At 36.3% G+C, this 23,254-nt stretch overlaps 1 protein-coding gene across 4 annotated transcripts in view; it reads right to left on the minus strand.

The window, feature by feature from the left end:
• Window positions 1-23,254, minus strand: part of EXOC6B (exocyst complex component 6B) — a 556,350-nt gene that overhangs the window by 243,113 nt on the left and 289,983 nt on the right. For all 4 annotated transcript variants that reach the window (XM_045827528.1, XM_045827527.1, XM_045827529.1 and 1 more), the window contains 5 exons: window positions 21,980-22,051; window positions 21,179-21,276; window positions 18,922-19,027; window positions 17,694-17,803; window positions 7,189-7,300 (listed from right to left, as the gene is read on the minus strand). In XM_045827528.1, coding sequence (XP_045683484.1) covers window positions 7,189-7,300; window positions 17,694-17,803; window positions 18,922-19,027; window positions 21,179-21,276; window positions 21,980-22,051 — 498 coding nt within the window. The remainder of the gene's footprint in view (window positions 1-7,188; window positions 7,301-17,693; window positions 17,804-18,921; window positions 19,028-21,178; window positions 21,277-21,979; window positions 22,052-23,254) is intronic.

Consider the following 23,254-nt stretch of genomic DNA (forward strand, 5'->3'; position numbering starts at 1 on the left):
AGCCCTGTGGTCATCAACCTAAAGTATATTAAAAACACAGGGTGAATGCAAAGCACCGTCACTTATTCAGGTTTCCTGGGACACTATTATAATCATAAAAATATAAATATTCAATATGGCATCACTGATAGGAACTATGAATTTCTCTAATTTTACCCTAAGAACCTACCTACCTACTTTCTTTTTTTTTTTTTCTTCTCTCTTTCATGAGTTAAAAACGATATGCCGCCCTGGCTGGCGTAGCTCAGTGGATTGAGCGCGGGCTGGGAACCAAAGTGTCCCAGGTTTGATTCCCAGCCAGGGTACATTCCTGGGTTGCAGGCCATAACCCCCAGCAACCGCACATTGATGTTTCTCTCTCTCTCTCTCCCTCCCTCTCTCTCTCTCCCTCTCCCTCTCCCTCCCTCCCTCTCTCTCTCTCTCTCTCTCTCTCTCTCTCTCTCTCTCTCTCCCCCCCTTCCCTCCCTAAAAATAAATAAATAAAAAATCTTAAAAAAAAAAAACAACGATGTGCCAAGGATTCAGGATACAGCTGTACAAATTCAAACACAAAAGAGACAAAGTCCCTGACCTCAAAGACACTATAGTAAACATATACACATATAAACACATCGTGTACTGCCAGGTGGAAATAAGCTCTGGGAATAGAAGTGAGAATAAGGAGTGCACGGCAATGGTAGGTCTGAGTTCCTCTGAGATGGGTGGTAATGGAAGGCTGCCTTAAGGAAATGATATTTGAATGGGGACTTAAAGTGAAGGTAAAATATGTCTATCATCTATAATAAATAAGTTATTTTAAGTCCAATTTACATCTTAAACCTTTCTATCGATATATTCTTTGCAAATAAGTAGGGTGTCCTTGGACTCATCTTAACTAATTCTTTTAAACTTAACTAATTCTTTGATATTCTGAATTAATAAACTAGTCATTTATTTCCTTTCTCTCTATGATACTGATGTTTTTAAATTAGTGTAGTGAAAGAATAAAAGTTCAGAAAAAAGTATGATTTTCAAACTCATTTCAAAGAAATTTTTTAAAGAAAGAGTATTTCAAAACTTATCTCAAATCTTAGTTCCAAATGGATTACTGCTTGGCTGGCCATGAGCAAAGTTATTCTCTTTCTTCATCTTCAAATTGAGGTAAATATGATTTCAGAATCTAATCTAATGGACAAACTGAACAAACCAGGAAAATGGATACAGACCCATAGATGGAGATCAGGATGACAGCCAGTGGGGGAGAGGGGTTGGGGGTGGAGGGATTGAACAAAAAGGGAAAAGGACGCATGGACATGGACAACAGTGTGGTGATTGCCAGGGGAAGGGGGTTATAAGTGGACTAAAAGATAATGTAAGAAAAATACAATAAAGATTAAATTTTAAAAATTGAGGTAATAACATAAATGTGATACCTAAGAAATAATAAATACATTTTAATTAAATATAGATACTAATATAAAAATATAGTATTGAGTATAATATACATCAAATTGCTGAAGTCAATTACTGATATGGGCTTACTCATTAGATCTCCAACTAAATATGGCTTAAGAAAATACACAGCCATGCTAGCCAATCCCATCACTGAATGCTACAAAATAATCACATAATCAAGAACAAATTAATTTTCTATTCCATTTATCCAGAGATTCTTTCTCTCTCCTCCAACTCCAACATTTGCTTTTAAGCTCTAATTTCAACTAGAGACCTTACTTTTACTGGAAAATCTGAGCATTTGGAGCCTACCACCAAAATATATATTGAAGTGAACCATCACCTCTGCATCCACATACTCAGTCTCATCTGTTAGGAGACATGAACTTTATACCTCCTGAAGCCAATCCCTTTAATTGTATCCAGATTAAAATCTCTTTCCTACTTACATTACTCCAGAGACTTTCCCCATCCTCCTACATAATCAACTTTTACCTTCTATTGTACATTCTCATCCAAAATAATACACTATTACTTCTACTTAAAAATATAAACCTTTGCTTAACCCATTTCCTTTAAGGGCTGCTACCTTATGTCCTTCCTTACATTTGTAACAAAATTCCCCTATCAAGTTGTCTTATTCTTGTTATCTCTTAATTCCTCTCTTTCATTCTTTAATTTTTTAATTAAATAAATGCTTCATTTTAGGATACTTTAATATTTATGAAATAGTTGCAAACAGTTCCCAAATACCCCACACTCAGTTCTCCCTACTGTTAACACCTTATGTTACTAGAATACATTTGCCAGAACTAGGAACCAACATTGGTACATTACTATTAACTGAACAAGACACTATATTCCCATTTCATTTGTTTTTCCCTAATATTCTTTACCTTTTTCAGGATTCCATCTAAGATCTTGCATTACATTTAGTTGAAACATCTCCCCCTTACCTCCTGTGCTCTGTGACAGTTTCTCAGACTTTGTGTTTGATGACCCTGACAGTTTTGATGAATACTAGTCGGGTATTTTGTAGAATGTACTTAAATTTGGGTTTGTTTAGTGTTTTCCTCATGGTTAGACTGAGGTCATGGGTTTTAGAAGGAAGACCACAGAGATGAAGTGCCTTCTCATCACATGGCATCAAAGGTACTTGCTAGCAACACAACTTAACACTGATAATAGTAACCTTGATCACCTGAACAAAGACTAGGTGTGAATCTAGGCAGCTGCTACTAGTGCCAGGCCTGGGGCCAATTAGCAAGAGGTGGGGGGTTGCAGGTGGGGCATACTGAGGCTGCCTGTTGCTTAATTGACAGGATTTAGGAAGTTGTGAAGCATGAGCCAAGACCAGCCATGCACATGGAAAAGTCTCTGTTAACAGCTTGAGTGGGCTGGTAAGTCTGGTGGGAGGGAGTCTCAGGGGATCTCCAGGTTGGGACAAACAGTGTTAGCCAGTTTGGTGGAGTCTCAGATATGGCACACACCTGCCAGCTCTGTGGCTTTGTAGGGGGAGGGCTCACAAAAGGCACAACAGCCTCTGCCTACCTTCCTGTCAGAGAGAAAGATACCCCCAGGTCCCACCTTAATGTCAGACACTTCAGTTCCTCCCTGCATGCCACTGGTGTCTTTCAAGCTGCTATCCCATGCTGTTGCTCAGACAGAGTGAGTCTGAGTAAGTCCATGTGTGGGTTCTTTAAGGGGACCTGCTTGGGACTCTAGAAGTTTCTTCCACCCACTAAATTCCTACGGGGTTTTGCAGCCAGAATTTATGGGGACTTATCTTCCAGGTACTGGCACCCTGGGCTGAGGGGGCTAGGGTGAGGCTGGGACTCCTTGCTCCTGAGATATCCCTCCTGATTTTCTATCCATCACACATGGGTGTGGGACTAGCCTGTTCCGAGTGTCCTCCCCTCCTAGCAGTCTGCATGGATGTGGTTTCTCTAATTCCATCCTTTCCAGACTTCCATTCAACTCAATTTCTGACAGTTCTGGGTAATGGTTGTTCTATATTTTAGTTGTCATTTTGATGTGGTTTTGTGAGGAGGTGAGCTATGTTTACTTATGCCACCATCTTGACTGGAAGTCTCCCTACAGTCAAAGCAATCCTTTTGAAATATGTCAGATCATGTCACTAGTGAAAATGCTGCCATCATTCCAATTCCCTCAAAATAAAAGTCAAACACTTTACAATGGCCTACCATGAACGCCTGGTACCTTGCTAATCTAATCTCCTGCTTTTCTTCCCCTTGCTCACTCCATTCCAGCTACCCTTCCATATTATCCCCTTAAATTGGTAATAACTTCCTTCAGACCTTTCCACCAGTTCTAACCTCTGTCAAGAATGTTCTTTCCCCTAAATTACAACTTGTCATCAAGATGTTGCTGTTTTTAATAAAATCACCCTTGAACCTCCACCAGACACCTGATTTCCTTAACCTAGGTTCTTTCTCTTCCTATATCACATTCACCATCTTTTAACACACTAGATGGTTTACTTTTTATTATTTGTTTTATGCCATTCGAGTAAAAGCAAGGATCCCTTTTGTTGTTGTTCTTGTTGTTCACTTGTTTATCCTTAGGATTTACATCAGTGCCTTTCACATAATAAGAACTCAATAAATATTGTAAAGTTAATAAACAAATTATTTGTCTTAACAGGGCATCTTGTTCTAATCTGACTTCTCTTAATTGAAAAATTACATCTTGGTACCAGACCTGACAATCATTACTTGCCTAGACCTATTTCTTTCTTTTTAATTGATTTGAGATAGAGAGAGAAACATCAATTTGTTGTTCTACTTATTTATGTATTCATTGGTTGATTCTTCTACGTGCCCTGACCAGGATTGAACCTGCAACCTTGGCATATCAGGACAACACTCTAATCAACTGAGTACCTGGCCAGAGTCAGACCTCTATCTTAATAACTGACAATATGCATTGAGTATTTACTATGTACCAGGAACTGTTCTAAGCACTTTACATGTTAATCCTGACAACAATTCTATGAAATACATGCTATCATTGTCCCTCTTTTTTACATACAACCAAGTAATATGCCAAAGAACACATCTGTTAATGTCAGAACTAGAACTGGAACCCAGGCAGGCTGCTTTAGAATGTGTACTCTCAAACACTGCTCAACTTCCCTTCTTCCCAAAGACCTGGAAAAAACAGCCTGAGGAAAACAGCAGTACCTGCTGAATGAACTAAGGATAGTCACTTGAGACCTCAGAAAGGAAGACATTCAAGTTACTAAACGGTAATGTTGAGCTGACTCAACATAGGGAAGCAAAGAAGCCATAAAAAAAAGCAAGAAATACAGTGTGCAGATAAAAGGTTAGAGCATATGGACAGAAAAAAAGAAGAGATTCTATACCAGGTCACCTTAAGAAAAGACGAACAGACAGACATCAGCTTATATGAATTTGTAAATCCTAAAGGAATTGTCTGACAACCTGAAACAGAATTCTGACCTTTGTGTACTTATAAATACTTCTGTTGTTTTAGTGGAAGTCCTTCCCTGTCACAAAACCGTCTCTAATAAGAACAATTTCCATGTTTTTGTGGACCTCCTAGAAAAGTCTCTATCATGTTACGATGAAATAGTAAGTCAATGTGAAAGGCAGTACATTAGTAAAAGTGAGTAAGTTTGGGGAAAACGACAACCTACACTTAGGTCCCACTTCTATCATTTTGCTAGCTATATGACCTTGGGCCATCTCATTAAACTTTAATCACATGTCTTCTACAAAAATGGGAATAATAACATGTGCCCAGACTGCTTCAGATGTTACTGTGCTAAATGAGATGGCGTTTGTGACTGGACTTTGAAGAATACAGAACACAAACTGTCCTACCAATGCTGCCTATTGTAATGATGATTCAGGTGTGCACTGACTTCAGCTAACTGTAAAGGAGGCTATAACATCTTCTCTTTCCAAAAGTAAGTAATACAATTATTCAAATATTTATCAGTTGGTGATGAAAAAAATCACTGGGTGTGTGTCTACACATGCACACACCACCATAACCACCAAAAGAAATGCCTGTGGATAGTCCTTCATTTACATGCAAAGATACTGATAATAAAGAAATCCAATGATTTAGGAAGAGCATTTAGCTTTCATTTAAACAGTGCCAAGAACTATGATATACTTCTTTGATAAGCTCCTACTGCTTCTTCCTATCACAATGGAATCAGAAGAACCAAAGAAGTAAGAATTCAGGTCTATCTCTTAAGATGCCACAATAAATCAACAGCACAACCACAACTAAACTCAAGAGTCTTCTGAGGCCAAAGCTGTGTCTTTCACACCATGTTCCTTCTATGCTTGTTTAAAATGACGTTTTAAGAGACTACTAAATGGAATGGTGTAAGAAGAATTATATCAAGGGTTATAATGTAGAGACAGTACACAAAATAAATAATATACTGCCTGCCCTACTTGGGATTCAGAAAAGGGGAACAGCACAATCTGACAAAAGCAGGACCAATGTTCGCTCCAACTTTGTTTTTTCTATAGCCTTCCTGATCACAAGGTTAGCCTATTATCAGACACACAAAATAAATAACTAATTATTTCTATACCCAACAATAAAAAGGAAGTTCTGCAAAATCAACAAACTGTTCTAACTAATGTCAAATGTGATAATCAATGGGAAAAAAAAAGTTTGTTATAAGTAGAATTCAATCACTGCCAATGCCCCACATTATAATTTTTTTGTATCTTAACATAGGGAAAAAAGAATAATTTCAAAACAGAAGTAGAGGCTCACCTGGCTTCCAGCTGTCTTTACCTGCGGGTCAGTGTCATTAACTCTTCACTGACTTTCACTATAATCCTTGACAGTATATATCTGAAAATGTCAGGTTTTCCTAGAGCAAGTGCCTTTCAAACTACACCACCTCTACAGGTTAAACAGATGGCCAACAGCCTTTCTCTTCCCCTGTGGAAAAAAAAGTCCCTCCAAGCACTCACTTTTGGCACTATAATTACCATAAAGTGGCCGGTTGAGGCTCCCATGTAATCCTAGGTTCCAAGAGAAAGGAAACTTCACATCTTTGTTAATTTTAGGACTTCGTGCCAGTGCTCCAAATCTTCATTTTGTCAGGATACTGTTCCCGACATATGCACAATGTCCCTCCTCTCTTTGTGAGACTGCATAAGCTTTCACTGACGGGTGATGACTGCCTTTCCCTCAGGTCTCCTCAGTCCCAAAGCCCCAGACTTACAGCTGGTAAAGAGTAATTCACCACACATGTACATGAGGAATCTCAAAAACAAAAGCTAAGGCTAACATCAATCAAGGCCTACGAGTGCCAATATCTGTGGTATCAATGATCTCTGCAGGCAAAATATGATCTCACATTATATGCTATATCTCACTGCATTCATTTGGATAGAAACCTGATGTTGACTGTATTCTGCAACAATTTTGTTCATATAATCAATGGCAAATAAAACAAATTTAATCCAACTAGTTCAGAAAGGAAAACCCGTTCAGCGAGTGAAAACAACGTGAGAGAGAGAGAGAGAAAGTGCCTTTCAAAAACTAATAATGGATTTCCTCAAGGTGACCAAAGAAAAACACAAGACAGTTATTTTGCTCTTTCACCATTAGGGGTCCACCTGGAAGAGCATGGTGAACTATACAGAAAGTCATAATAAATTCATAAATAAACCACAGAGCCTAGGACATCTGTTGACATGTTGCCATGGCTGCCTCCATTAAAAGCAGCATTACCTCAGTAAGTCCAATGTTCTTCCTTTTAATAACATTCTGTAGAGAGTTGCTCAGAGTCCTGGTTAGCAACAGGTTTGTAGATTTTCGTATCATGTCATCAACTTCAGTTGAGCTGAAAAAAAGTGTCAATAGTTACTTATACCAGGTAGCAGAATTATTTTGCAAACAAATAAGGTGAGACTTCTAATAATAGTAATAACAACAAAATAATAATAATAAATAATGGCAGCCACAAATAACATTTGTGCACCAGGAATTATTCTAAGTACTTTAATAAATCAAAGTAAATCAAAATAAAATTTATTTAACCTTCACAATAAACATATGAAATAGTTATTATTGTCCATACAGATGAAAAAATGGAGGCACAGAAAAATTAAGTAACTTGCTCAAGGTCACACAGTGAGTGCAGAGCCAAAAAAAAGGCTTTTCACACAGGCAGTCTAGCTCAAAAGCCCACAATATTTCCATGCTGTGCTGCACTCTTCCTTCAAGAATTCCCCAGCATGATTCCTCATCCTAAAACCATTATTTCTTCCATACTTCTAAGTTCCTTCATAGACTAATATTGATAATTTTCCAACCTGGTATCTCTCTGTAGACTTCCTACATAATTAGCTGGTAACAGTCCCTAAAAAAGGATACCTCTGTCTATAGATTATCCATTTCCATATAATGTCTATTTTTATCTCATTCCAAAATAAGTGTTTCAAGCCAGTAGTTTAATGTTGCATGCATGTTTTAAAATCCCACTTATGTGTTTTAAAATCCCACTTACTATCCCAAGAGTAATCATAAAGACATTTTCTATTCAGTAAAGAAACCTAAATATAAAGAACATTATGCCAAAGCTATTTTTATGTGCAGTTTAAAAAGAAAACAGTCTTGCAACCAACTGACTAAATTCAAGACCTGTACATCCTTTATGAGCCCATGAAAACATCACCCAGGATGGCTTTCTACAAAAGGTATCCTTTTGAGACAAAAAGTTCTTCAATAATAAGGTTACTATTATAACGATACTTGTTTAAACATATGAAGAACTAACTAAACAAGGATGTGTAAACAGTTCTTTGTCAATAATTTATTGCTTGTGGACAATGGTCACAAATTTTATCTAATTTCTCTTTCTGCAGATGGAAATCACAAGCTTAGTACAGTTGAATTAAAAATCTTAAATTCTAAATACATAATAGGCAAGCTGCATTGTCATGCTATGTGGAAAAGAAAAATATTAGAAATAAATAAAACTATAAAATGCAAGGCCATTATCAGTTAGGAAAAAAGATACACAAAAATATTTTTATGGAGCCCATGTAGAGCCATATTTAACTGACCAGTACTTTGCAGCCCACTGCCACCCTTTCCAAAGTCATTACTGAATTGAAATACTCCATACACAAAAGACGCTAGGCACTGTGTCAGCAGAATACTCAGATCGCAACGTGCACAAAACAGTCATGGCTCAGCTTCCATGTAGGAAAGTCCTGATTATGTCATATCAGTTGTGATATGGGCCACGAACGAACACAGGTTGCTGTAATAATGATTAACACAGTTGCCCCGAAAATCTGGTGACTGTGATGTTAATCACCCTCATGGCATCCTGTGCTTATTACATATATCTATTATGCTTTAAGAAGAACAGAAGTTCCCCTTTTAGATGTGATGTAGAAGGTCAAGAAAGTCTATCACCACCTTTGTAACAACAAGAAAGCTAGGTCTAAGCTAAAAGCTGTATTTTCCTTAAATGTCAATGAAGTGTACTGTGTAAATGAACTAAAGTGCACACGAGAACAAGGCCTTCAAAGGTGAGCAAAGAGTACCAGCCACTTTCACATCTCAGGCCCATACCTGCTCTGGGTAGGTATATATGAGGGAGTAAGAGTCATCGGCTGAGAGGCTTCGGTGGGATGAAGAGAAATCAGCTAAGTCTTTAGCAGTGTGGGCTAATATTGCAGATTGGAAACTTGGAAGAGCCCCCAAGCAAAAATAAACATACTGACCCAACAATTCTTTCCTTAAAAAGTTCTGTTACATAAGAAACGGTGGAGGCAGTGCTAGAAATCAGAAATCTTGCAGATTTTGCAAGGGATTTAGGTTCCAGGGCTATACTGAAATTCAATCCAAAGCAGCAAAAACTAAAGCTGAAACCAAGCCTCGCTCAAATACTGTTAAGATCACAGATAAGCCCCAGGACAGAAGCTTTGGAATTTCAGTGTCGGACTTAAGAACAAAGAGACTTCTGCAATGGCATTTGAAATCACAAGTAATTTAAAACTAATTAAAACTGAGACATTCAGTTCATTTAAGTAATGATGAAATTAGAATGACTTATCAAGCATCTAGGAGTCACAGAAGAAGAAGGAGAAAAAAGTGAGACAGGAAACACATCAGCAAAATCATCTCCAAACCTGGTACAATTCAAACGACAGATGCAAGAAGTTCAGCACACCCCAAACAGTATTCATGCAAATAAAACAACACACAGGACCATCACAGTTGAACCCTAAATTATAGAGATAAAGAGAAAGTCTCAAGGTAACCAGAGAAAAGACAACACATTCAGAGAAATAACAATGAGGGCAACGACACATTTCTCTCCGGACACAGTGCAAGCGGACGGTGGGCTGACATCTTTAAAGTGGAGGGAGAGGGAGGACTGTCAACATAGAATTCTACACCTTGAAAAATATATTTTTGAAAACAAAGATAAAAAATATTTAGACAAAGAAAACCTAAGAAAATATGATACCGGCAGATATACACTAGAAGAAATGCTAAAACAAATTCTCCACAATGAAGGAAAAAGGGACCAGTGGTAACCTAGGAAGGAATGAGAAGGCCTAAAAGGGGCTAATATATGAGTGAGTATAAAGACCTGCATTTTTCCTTGAATTTTAAAATACCATTAAATGGTCAAAGCACAAACAATAGCATATTTTAGGATTTAAAAACAGGTGTATTAAGTGGAGCATATGCCAACAATATCAAAAAAGAGGAGATAAACTGTATTATACTGTCATAAGATTTTTAAATTATATGTAAGATGATGTATTATTCAAAGTAAATCATGATAAGTTAAGGATGTATATTGTAAACCCCAGAAATAACACACACAATGACTAAATAAAAAAATAAATAAATAAAAATGTTAGATTCAAGTAAATGAAGAGGGAAAATAAATCATAATACCAAAAATACCTAACCAAGAAGAAGGAAGAAAATCAGGAAAGAGGGTCAAAAATTAATGAGACAAGTAGAAAACAACAGCAACAGAGAAGTTTAAATCAAAGCATATCACTAAATACATTAATATAGTTTCAAGGGGCTAGAACACAGGGGAAATGGGACATGTTGGTCAAAAGGAACAAACTTGCAGTTATAAGATGAACAAGTTCAGGAAGCTAACATACAATATGGCAACTTCAGTTAATAATACTGTATTGTATGTATACTTGAAATTTGCTAAAAGAGCAAGCCTGAGTGTTCTTACCACACACACATGCGTGTGCAAAATGGTAACTATGTGAAGTGATAGATATGATAGTTTCAGCATATATATGTATGTTACATTATCACACTGTATGCCTTTAAAAAGTCAAGTACAATCTAAAAAAAATGAGGATTTAAAAATAAAGGGAAAAAGTAGTTTTATAATTATTTTAATTTTTCTGTTCCCAAGCTCATAGTTTCTTCATGCATGTAAGAGTCTATCTCCTATGATATTCCTTCTGTAGAAAAAATTTCCTTTTATTTTCCATACATAGGTGTGAGGGCAATGGATTATGTCAGCTTTTGTTTGGCTAAAAAAAAAATTACTTTGCTTTCATTTTTGAAAGATAATTTGCTGCTGACAGAATTTGGGCTTGATTCACTTTCCTCTGAGTACTTTAAAGATATCACTACAAATCATCAACAAAATAAAAAGACAACCCACAGAATGGGTGAACATATTCACCAATACATCTGAAAAGGCATTAATATCCAAAATTTATACAGTACTTACAAAAATCAACACCAAAAAACCAAACAACCCAATTAAAAAATGGGCAAAGGACCTGAATAGACACTTCTCCAAGGAGGATATATAGACGGCCAATAGATATATAAAAGGATGTTCAGCATCATTAGCCATCAGAGAGATGCAAATTAAAACCACAATGAGATATCACCTCACACCTGTCAGAATGGCTACCTTTAATAAATCAACAAACAACAAGTACTAGTGAGGATGTGGAAAAAAGGGAATTCTAGTGCACTGTTGGTGGGAATGCAGACTGGTACGCCCACTATGGAAACAGTATGGAGATACCTTAACAAATTAAAAATGGATCTGCCTTTTGACCCAGTGATCCCACTTCTGGGGATATATACAAAGGAACCTAAAACACTAATTCAAAAGAACATGAGCACCCCTATGTTCACTGCAACGTGATTTATAATCACCAAGATATGGAAGCAGCCCAAGTGTCCATCACTAGATGAGTGGATAAAACTATGGAACATTTGCACAATGAAATAGTACTTAGCCATAAAAAAAAAATTGTACCCCTTGTGACAGTATAGATGGACCTGGAGAACATTAGGCTAAGTGAAATAAGCCAGTCAAAGAAAGACAAATACCATGTGATTTCACTCATACATGGAATCTAATGAAAAAACTGAACTAACAAGGAAAATGGGGACAGACTCATAGATGGAGAGCAGGATGACAGCTAGTAGAAGGGGAGGTGAGAGGGTAGAGGGACTGAGTAAAAAGGAAATGGACTCATGGACATGGACAACAGTGTGGTGATTGCTGAAGGAAGGGAAGTATAAGGGACTAATAGGTAATGTAAAAAAATACAAGATTAATTTTTTTTAAAGTTAATTTGCTACCGATAGAATTCAGGCTTAGTTCATTTTTTTCTCTGAGTACTTTAAAGGTATCACTACATTGTCACTGGCTTGCATACTTTCTGAAGTGAAGTCTGCTATAATTCTTATCATTACATCTGCCTATAATAACTCCCCCCCAAATGCCTTTTAAACATTCTCTTTACCTTTCATTTTTATCAATCTGCATATGATGTGTTTAAATATTTTTCTTTGCTTGCTGTTGTTACTATTACATTCTTGTTTACATTGATGGGAGTCTATCTCTGGTTTGGTTTGATTTATTTTTAGAATACTCTTAGCCATTTTCTTATAAAATATTTCTTCTTCCCAGTTTTATCTTCTACTTCTGAGATCCCCAATTACACTGTTTGAAATTGCCCCACAGATCTTGGATACTTCATTTCTTTCATTGTTTTTTTCTCTTTGTGTGTCAGTTTGGGTAACTGCTATTGACCTATTTTCAAATTCACTGAACTCTTACCTCAGCTATGTCAAATCTAACGAGACCCTCAAAGGAATTCTTCATCTCTAAAACTGTTTCATATGTCAAGTATTTCAATTTAACTCTTTCCAATAACTTCCATTGGTCTGTTCCTGTATGTGGTATTTTATAAAGTCCCTAACCAATACTTCTGTCATTTGGGTCATCTCTGAGTCTGGTTCTGTTGATTTTATGGTACCTTGACAATGAGTTGTTAATTGCATTTTTGTATGCATCCCATTTTTTTAATTGAATGTTGGATATCGTAACTAAAACAGTAGAGGCTGAGGTAACAGCATTTACACTTGGACATGACTATGTCTCTTCTCTCATTGGGCCATTAGTTCATGCAGGAGTTCAACTGGTTTTGGCTTTTGTTGTTGCTATGTTTATCTTCAGTGCCTCATAGATTTCAAATTTTTCTAATGCTACCATGTGCCTCGCGTGGGTGCTCGGGTCCCAGAAGGTTCTTTATAAAGTTTCTGCATCATCCACAGCTTTTGGCTATACCTGTATGCCTACCATACAGAATTGATATATCTATATCTATATAAATCTGCATTCTTGCCCATCGCCCAGTGGCAGATTATTTAGTTCTGGTTATACTATTAGTAAAGACTGAAGGACTTCCTCTGTTGTCCTGCCCAGGATCAGTCTTAGGTAGGTCCTGTGTGCCTGGTGCTAAGGGGTGGAGCTTATTCAACTTCCCTGCCCTTCCTTCCAGTGACAACCAAACTCTGCTTTGTCTCTGTGCGGAATTAAGTGCAGTTTTGTGCCTTCTCCAATTGTTAGAAGACCACTAATGGTATTTGGTATAAGATCCTGGGCCCAGGACTGTTTTCCACCATTATCCCTTGGGTAAAAAGACTTTTTTTTCTTCTGTCCTTGCTGTAGCAATAGTGGGTCTTTTCCTGTGCCCTGCAGAGAGACAGAGTTTGCTTCCCTTCCCCCAGTGCTGTAAAGGTTTTACTCAGTATGAGTGAGGGGTCCAAGCCAGAGGGGTGGGGCTCTGTGCCCTTTTCACAGCAGTGGCTGATCCCCTTCTCTATGCCTGCAAAATCATGGGTCATTCTCTCTGATCTCTTAGCCAGCTCCCAATCTTTCTCATGAGCATGTGCTGGAGGTCCATTGCAAAGAACTACGAGTAAGTATAAATTCCTTCTGGATCTGGGACACACAAGTAGGGGCTGTGTACTAACATGCCAGCTCCGACTAAGGTATGAGTGATCCATTAAGATGTAATTACTTTCTACTTTCTCAACCATATCATTGCTATGCCCTTCTTCCCTGCTCCGCACAGGAGTCTGTAGTGTACCCTGCCACTCTCTCCTGGGGCTAGGGGTGGTGGGGCAGTCTAGTTTGGGATTGCAGGGTGTTTGGTCATCCTGTAACTTCAGCTCCCTGATGGGTTCCAGAAATGTTTTCGTTTTGTAGTTTGCTTTGTTTTTGTTTTTTCACTGTCAGGGGGAAAGCAATACTTTTTAGTTTTCAGCATTACAAACAGAAGTGGAAGTATCTCCTAGTAACTTGTTTTAAAAAAAGACAAGTGCTGTGTGTATGTATTCACACAGAAAAAAGACTAAGAGAAAAAATTCCCATGTATAGTGGTTATCACTAGGTAGTAGTTTGGGGTCTTGTAAGTTTTTCTTTTTTGTGCTATTCTATATCTCCCAAATTCTTTACAGAGATTGAATTCTAATAACTTAAAAATATCTGTATATACATATGTGTGTATTCTTCCTTTTTTAAGTTAAGTGCAAATGCTAGAGCATTATTTTACTATAGAAATGGCACTTATTTACTGTTTTAAAAAAGAACTTTCCTTCCAAGAGAATTCTGTGTCTTCAGAATTCATAATTACATATTTTTCAATATTTATAATTCTTTCAGATTTTTATCTAATGTGAAAGTGAAAATGCTTGCAGAAAAAGAATGAGAGCTTGATTTGAACATAAGTGTCCTTGAAGCTTCATAAAAATATCAATACAACAGTTCTTTTGTTTTGAAAGCCTTGTGTTTAAGAGAACTAATTGTTTTCTTATATACTATGGCTCACACCCATATTATAATCTCCCCCCATGACGGCTACATTTGTCGAAATGATCTCTGTCACTATAGGTTACAGGTAAATGTAGTCCAGCAAATAAGGTACATGGCAACCAAAGAGTAAAAGGCAGAAAAATCTCAAATTGAATGTATATTTTAAATTGTCAATTGTCAATGTTAAACATATCAAAGGAAATTTTCAGACAAACACAATATATTCAAGTAAGAAAAAGACTTCTGAACAATTTACTCACATTATCCCTTTACCATAGCACCTTTCCTCCAAAAGAGGATAGAAAAAATCACTATGCAATATACTTGTAATAATGTACATACTGTATGTAACATACCTAACTCTACCCTGGAGACGACTGTGGAAGGGAACAGTCCAGGACAAAGGGAGTAAAAAAGAAGTTTTAGTTTACAAATCCCAAAGATAATCTCATTCCAAGAGAACACGTCTATGAAATTAATCTCATTCTCAGAGAAAAGAACAAATTAACTGTACAAACCCCATGTTTCATTTTTGACTTAGTAAGAATGGCTATCAAACATGTTACTCAACCTATTTTCCAGTTAGGCTTATTTTCAGAGTTGCCTAGCATACTATACATTCTAGTCACTCATTTATTTTTTTAATTTACTGAACTGGGTACAGGAAAACATGTTAAACAAAATATACAATGTTTCTACCTTCAAACAGCATTTTCTGACATCCTCAATTTGTCTCAGAGTTGGTTACTAAATTGGCCCTATGTATCTCCCTCACAGCACTTAGCACCAATTGTTCAGTTCCTCAATCAGAGCAGTTACTCCTTAACCACAGGGACCATTTTTTTCATCGTCTTAATGACCTTCCTACCAACCACCATCTGATAAATAATAATTACTCATAATGTATGGTGAATTAACTGATAAAGAAAGAAACCTACAGTCTGACTCATACAGAAACACGTAAATATAAGTAGAGCAATAGAACCTAAGATGAGTATTCATAGGGTACAGAAGTAGCACAAAGGAGTCATTAAATTAACTCCATTAGGAATAGAAGTGGTCAAAAAGGCTTCATTCAGCACATGTTTAACTGCATTTTGAAGGACAGTTAGAAGCCAGTCAAGAGCACTGACAAGGAAACATGGTTTGAAGTAGAGGAAGAGCCATGAGCAAAGTCAGAGGGGTATGAAATAGCATGTTTTGATCAGAAAACAGCGGGAAGGCCGGTATGACTGAAGCATGGTGTGATGGAAATCACCCTGGGGTATGAACCTGCAAAGGGTGTGGGGGGAGTAGGTCGGGGGTATGGGGGGAGGCAGATGGAGAAATGTGACAGGCTAGAGCACACTTTATCCTACAGGCCACAAGGAATCCCTGAGAAGGTGAAAAGAACAAAAGTTAAATGAGATTTGATTTTTGAAAAATGACCAAAGCGACTCTAGGGGGCATACAGAATACAATCAGCAAAGAAAAGATAGATGGCTGGAAAAATAAACTTAGAGATAGGAAAACGATTAGGAGACTGTTTAAATAGTCCAGGTCAAATATGACTACAGTGTAAATTAAAACAGCCACATTGTGAAGAGAGAACTTAAAAAGGAAGAGCTAGAAAGAAAAAATTCATACTATCAGTCACCAATTAGATTTAAGGAAGCTCATTTACAAATGAGCACTGCCCTCATTTGTTAAATAGGAATAATTAGGGTTTAACTCAGAGAAATATTATGACAACTAGCCGAGATGAAGCATGTAAAATACTAACAGAATGACTACCAAAGAGTAAGAATCCTAAACATGGCAGTGATTGCTCTGTTAATACTGATGCTAATGAGATCTTCATCAGGCCCCAGCACTTACTCCCTGCATGACCATGATGAAACTATCTACTCTCTGCCCCACTCTCCTCTTCTGCAAAACTGAAGTATGCTTCCTAGGGTCCCATAGGTAAGTGCTGTTTTGCATTTTACAGATTTAGTAACATATTTGTGAAGTGTTTACAGGAATTTAGATCAATGCCTGAAACTTTGTTTTTAAGAATGAAAGTTATTAGGAACAGACTCATAGATACAGAGAAAATTTTGATGGTTTCCATTTTGGGGGTGGGGCATTGAAAAAGGTGAAGGGATTGAGAAGTACTAATTGATAGTTACAAAACAGCCACAGGGATGTACAGTCCATATGATAATAAATACGCATGGTATCAGATGGGGACTAGATGTATTGGGGTGATCACTTAATAACTATATAAATGTCTAACTACTGGATTATACATCTGAAGCTAATATAATATCGTATGTAAACTGTAATTTAAAAATAAAAAACTATTTTTAAAGAGTTGTTAATAGACAATTGGAGTTGAAAATGACTCTCAGGTTCCTGATTTGGGTGAAAGGAAGTATCATTTCCCGAGAGAAGTAGGTCCCTTTAGTGAGCTGGTCATCATGACTATTCTCCCTCAAATTCTTTAAGATGAGTGAAGTGCTCTTCTAGGTGTTTCAAGTACACTGTATGAATTACAACACTCACCCTGGTATATTTTACATGTCTATCTTCATGTCTATTATCCTCAGTAGATGCTGACAATATCTAAGGGCAAAAAACTGCACCTTTTACTTCTGCATTCCCAAAAAGCAGGATGTATCTGGAATAGTAATAGGCTCCATATATGTTAGTTAAATAATTAATTATAAAGTAAAGGAGATAGGGAGACTTTAACAAGTCCAGAGAACATTTGGAAAGAGGGGTATGTCCAAAGGGTTTTATCTGCTACACTCCTACTGACCTTAAAATTTCATCAAATGGAAGGTCAAAAGTAGTATGTTATATTATTCTATTCTAATGAATTATCACTAATAGAAAGTGTTAAGATACAAAATGAATAGTAGAGAATAAGCTAAGTAATATAAACAAAAACAAGATATTCAGTAGTTTCCAACATTCACTTTCACCGTGACTATATAAATATAGTAGTGCCATGCTGTGAAGGGCTAATATTTAAGATTTTCCAAATCAGAGCTGATAGGATATCAAGACTTTTTTGAGATATTTATGTATATAGTCACAATCTCAGTATCTCTTGCATTTCCACTGTATCATACTATACCTTAGATGAAGATCTTCTGAAAATTTTAGACAGGCGTAGATAAATTCTTTAATTTGGTTGTAAACTTTTGGCACAAATTCAGAGAAAGGAAACTTTTTTGGAAATGGTTGCTGTAAATGCAAGAATGAAAACAAATCATAAATGAACACACATTAAAGATAATTGCAAATTAATTAAAATGCAAAAAGAATTTTCTTCTACATTGTGAGCTACCTGCTTAACAACCACAATTTAAGAAAGTATTTCTGGGCCCTGGCTGGCATAGCTCAGTGGATTGAGCATGCATGGGCTGTGGACCAAAGTGTCACAGGTTCAATTCCCAGTCAGTGTACATGCCTGGGTTGCAGGCCATGACCCCCAGCAACCGCACATTGATGTTTCTCTCTCTCTCTCTCTCTCTCTCTCTCTCTCTATCTATCTATCTATCTATCTATCTGTCTATCTTCCTCCCTTCCCTCTCTAAAGATAATTTTTTTAAAAAATCTTAAAAAAAAGATTAAAAAAAGAAAGTATTTTTGCAAGTTTCCTAATACTAAAAAGATATAAATTTAAATAAACAATAATTCAAATGTCCTCCAAAACACAAAGTTACAAATAAACTGTGATATATACTCAGCAGCAAAACAGAATGAACTATTAGTAACATACAACAATTTGGATGAATTATGAAAGCATTATGCTGAGTGAAAAAAAAAACAGTCTCAAAAGATTGCATACTGTATGATTCCAATAATGTTGGCATTCAAGAAAAAGCAAAAGTACATGGACATCCACCAGACTGGTGGTTGCTGGGAGTGGGAGGAGGGACTGACTGAAACAGGGCAGCAGGAGGGAGTTTGGGGGATCGATGGAGCCGGTCTGTGTCGTTACTGCGGTGGTACATAATGTGACTCAGTGCATTGTCAAAACCAACAGAATCATACAGCACAAAAGGTAAATTTTACTGTGTTGTAGGGAGAAAATATCCAAAGGGTATAATAAAAGCAAGTATTTTGAAGTGTAAACCAAATACTTCAATCCCACAAATACCTCACAGGTGTTTAAACGACCCCAAAGCTATCTACTGACTCCCCAAAGAGAAATCCATTCTAAGCCCAAAGCCTCCTTTGAAGGTGTTCTAGTTCTAACCCACTGCGTTAGAGGTAATGCTTTTAATGAGACTGATACAATGAAAGCTTGTAAAGGATGCCAAACCAAACAGAGAAGTCTATTTTAAAGTATTCCTTACCTTTTCCAGCTCAATATCTTGGAATGGGAATTGTCCTACCACCTTTTTATACATGTCTTCACTTGTTACTGGTATGGGACTATAGTTGTCGGAATCAAGTATGTTTCTATAAAGAAAATAAAAGAAAAATATCATATGATCTCACCTGTAAGTGGAACATAATCAACAAAACAAACAAGCAAACAAAACATAACCAGAGACACTGAAATAAAGAACATACAATAACCAGAAGGAGAGGGGGGAGGGGATAACGGGGAGAGGGAAAGGGAAAGGGTCATCAAGGAAAATGTATAAAGGACACATGGACAAAGCCGAAAGGGGATAGGATTGAGAGTGGGATGTGGGGATGGATGGGGGGGCGGGGGGGGAGTGGTGAGGGGAAAATGGAGATAACCGTACTTGAACAACAATTTTTTAAAAAAGGAAAAGAAAATAAAGAAAGAATGGAAAGGAGGGAGGGAAAGAGAGGGAGGGGGAGAATGGGTTAATGACTATAGTAAACACAAGTAATTTTCAGATGAATTCCAATGGTTATGTATGTATATTCCACAACCCAAAATAAACATTTCCCAGTTCCTAGTGTATTCCTTCTACCACATAGCTATTTGGCTTCAGGTAGGACATACTTAAAAAGAAAAAAAAAAACTACATTCTGAAACAAAAAGAACACAACTATAAATACGATCTCACAGTATTTGAGATTTACAAATGAGACAGAAAATTAAGGCAATATAATGAAGCCTTAAGGCAAGTAAATTAACAATAAAAGAATAATGTGCTCTGGAAAAGGTAATGGAGTTTCATTTGTTTTTATTTTTAAATAAGATATATTTGAGCCTTTACTGGTGTGGTTCAGTAGGTTAAAGGTCACCAGTTTGATTCCTGGTCAGGGCACATGCCTGGATTTCAGGCCAGGTCCCCAGTTGCGGGCATGCAAGAGGCAACCAATAGATGCTTCTCTCACACACTGATGCTTCTCTCCCTCTCTTTCTCCCCCCATTCTCCTCTTTCCAAAAAAATAAATAAATGAAATTTTTTTAAAGATAAATTTGATTATGTTCTTTAAGCCTATACTAGCTCTTCTTTCAAAATTGGCAGATAAGAAAAAGTAACTTCCATAATAAGTCCAAATTATGTTCATTTACTTCATCTACTGCTCCATAGTAAGCACGATTATTTTTACTCCTTAGGTACTGACTCCTTAACTAGACTGGGGGTTCTATAAAAGCAAAATCATGCCATCAAAATCAAAACAGAAATTTATGAAGACATCAGATTAGATGCTCTTAAGACATGACTATAACATGTAATTAATTTTCAAGGTTCCTGTAGAGATATTTTTCATTAAATACAATTGTACCATTAGATAACCTTGTTCTTTAGAAATACAAATGTTTATATTGATATACAAATGAGTTTTGCTATGTGATTATTAGAGCTATGTTCATACACTATACAGAGTTAAGACTGAAGGGGCAATGTAAGCCATTAAAGCTGTAGGAAGCTGAAAACAAGGTGAGCTGATCTGGGGAAGGGATCATGCAGTAAGCAGGAAGATCACTTCACTGGCTAATGGAGTAAAGACGCAAAAGGAGAAGAAACTCAAGTTAACAACATGGGGCATATGCCAGTCCAAGGAGACATTTGTTAAGTGGGAAGTGTAACAAAATAACTTTCTTACTGCTGTATTCATGTTACAACAACTATTTAAATAATATGCTTCAAATATTGTGCTGTAATAAGCCTCTTCTCTATGCATGAAGGAAAAAGATGAGGAATCACATGAGTGAGGTTTCAAAAGAGATTAAAAAAAATGACTCCAAAGAAGCGAAACTATTCAAAAGAGCTCAAAAACCACCCCCTTATAAATGAGCCACAGACTAGACATGATCCCCAAAAAGAAAACAAAAAATTGAATAAGAAGACAAGAGATGAAATACATGGCATGAACCAAGATGCTTCTTTATTCAAGGGAATAAAAAAAAAGCCACAATGGGATCTGGGGACTCCCATAAGGCAGACACTAACACACTGACACTGGATATCTTGGGAACTTTATTAGGACATCATTGCAATTTACTTTTATTGTCATTCATAACCTGGATCATAGCTAGAATCCAAAAGCCTGCTTGCTGCCCATTGCATCTGAAATACCTTATGCATAAACATACCTTATGCATTGTGCATTATGCATACCTTATGCATAAACATACCTTATGCATTGTACACACACACAATAACATAAATAATTTCTCACCTGAAAATACCTGCCCACTTCTTCAGCAAAGTTTCACTGTATTGATCTCTGATTTCTAAGAGCATGTCAAAAAGCTGATTTACGGGAAAACCATAAACCTGAAACAAAATAAGGAATTAGCTTCATTTTATAAGGTGATTATTTTTTAGTAACAAGAGAAAGATTAAGCATTGAAAGATATCTTTGTTCTTTCACCAACAATTTACATGAAACCATGATAAAGAGCCCTTCATTACCACCTAATATCTAGTATTTATCTCTCAAGAAATAAAAAAAATACATACCAAAATATTTAATCCAGTCAGAAAAAAACAAAAGATGAAAATTAAAATCAACATATGCAGGGTAAAACATCAGCTAACCTCTCCCTACAACTCTGCCTGTAATGCATAGACCCATCAGGAGAAGGGAGAGAAACTGAAAATGCTACCACTCACATTTCTAATGCTATTTTATTAATATAGTATGTAGTTCAAATCAATAATCATTATTTAAGATGGCAGTTAAGAAACTCTACAGTTCCACAGGCACTATATGTGAATTAGGAACATTTGGAAAACTAAGGTAGTGGCTGCTTCAATTACTTGATTTGTTCTAAGGAAAAAGAGGGGATAGGAACTATTCATGAGAATATAAATGGCCACAGTGATGATCAGGAAACACTAAAAAGATCTAGCTCTAGATAAAGAAGAAAAACAACTAAAAACTGAAAGGTACTATCCAAGCTTAGGCAGACAGTGAAAAGATTTAGAGTTGATGAAATTCTAATCTAGATAATACATGTAAAGAGAAGTCACAAACCTGAAGTGTATCAGCAAAAAGCACAATGAGGTTCTTCAAATCTAGCACGAGGTTTGGATCAGAGCAGTAAGACTAAAGCAAATAAGATAAAATTAGGAAAACATCTTAATTATTAAAAATAAAACTAAATTTTGATTTATTTATTGCTTCACCAGGTGAAGGCTCTCAAGAAAGAGTCCAACACCAGATTTAAGGTAAAACCCCAGTAAGCCATGACCTACATTTTTAACACTTGGAAATTTAAAAACATACTTCTAAATAATTCTTCAGTTATAGAAGAATTAAATTAATACTGCAGATTATTTTAAAATGAACAATGAATACTTATATCAAAACCTATGAAAGGTGGTTAAAGCCCTTTTCAAAATAAGTATATTTCTTCATATTCAAATATTAAAAATCACAAAAGATGAAAAGTAAAGAAACTAAGCTCTCAACTCATGAAGCTAGGCCAAAAAAAGGCCAAAATAAACCATATATAAATGAGAGAAAAAAAAGATAAAATTAAAAGCAGAAATTAATGACTTAGAGAACACATACAAGATTTGATCAAAGAAACCAAAAGCTCAGTTTAAAAATATAATCAATAAAAAGCGCAGACACAGACAACACCATGGTGATCCCCGAGGAGGGTGAGGGCAGATGGAAGAGGGTAAACGGGGACAGTCACAGAAGGAGGCTTGACTTTGGGTTGTGAACACACAATATACAGATGATGTACTAAAAAACCATACACTTGTAAACTCTAACATTTTATTAACCAATGTGACTCCGACAAATTCAATAAAAATGTTTCTTCATTTTCTAAAAAAATATATATAATCAATAAAATAGACAAATCTTAGGCAAGTCTGATTAAACAACAAAGAGTAAGCAAAACTACAAGGACTACAAAAGAGAAAATAAACATAAATACAGAGGAAAATACAGATTACAAATAAGATCCATATATAATCTCTTAGCAACAAATTTGAAAATTGAAATGACATAGAAGATAGTTTCTGTGGGCAGGATACAAAGATGTATATGTCACTATTTTAAAAGTTCGGTGATTTTGTTATTCAAATTCTCTTAATTATAGTTTGATTACTTACTCTCTACTTGATATCTTAGTTCCTGAAAAAGGTGTGTTAAATTTTCCCACAATGTTGTGGTTCATCAATTTCTATACTTATTATTAACAATTTTGTTTTCATACATATTTATGCTTGCTTGTCTCCTATAAATAAGCTATTATCATTTTGGTGGGTTAAAACTAATATTAATACACAATGT

Source organism: Phyllostomus hastatus, unplaced genomic scaffold (genome assembly GCF_019186645.2).
Source record: "Phyllostomus hastatus isolate PE091 unplaced genomic scaffold, TTU_PhHast_1.1 phas_scaffold_78, whole genome shotgun sequence".
Lineage (NCBI taxonomy): Eukaryota > Metazoa > Chordata > Mammalia > Chiroptera > Phyllostomidae > Phyllostomus > Phyllostomus hastatus.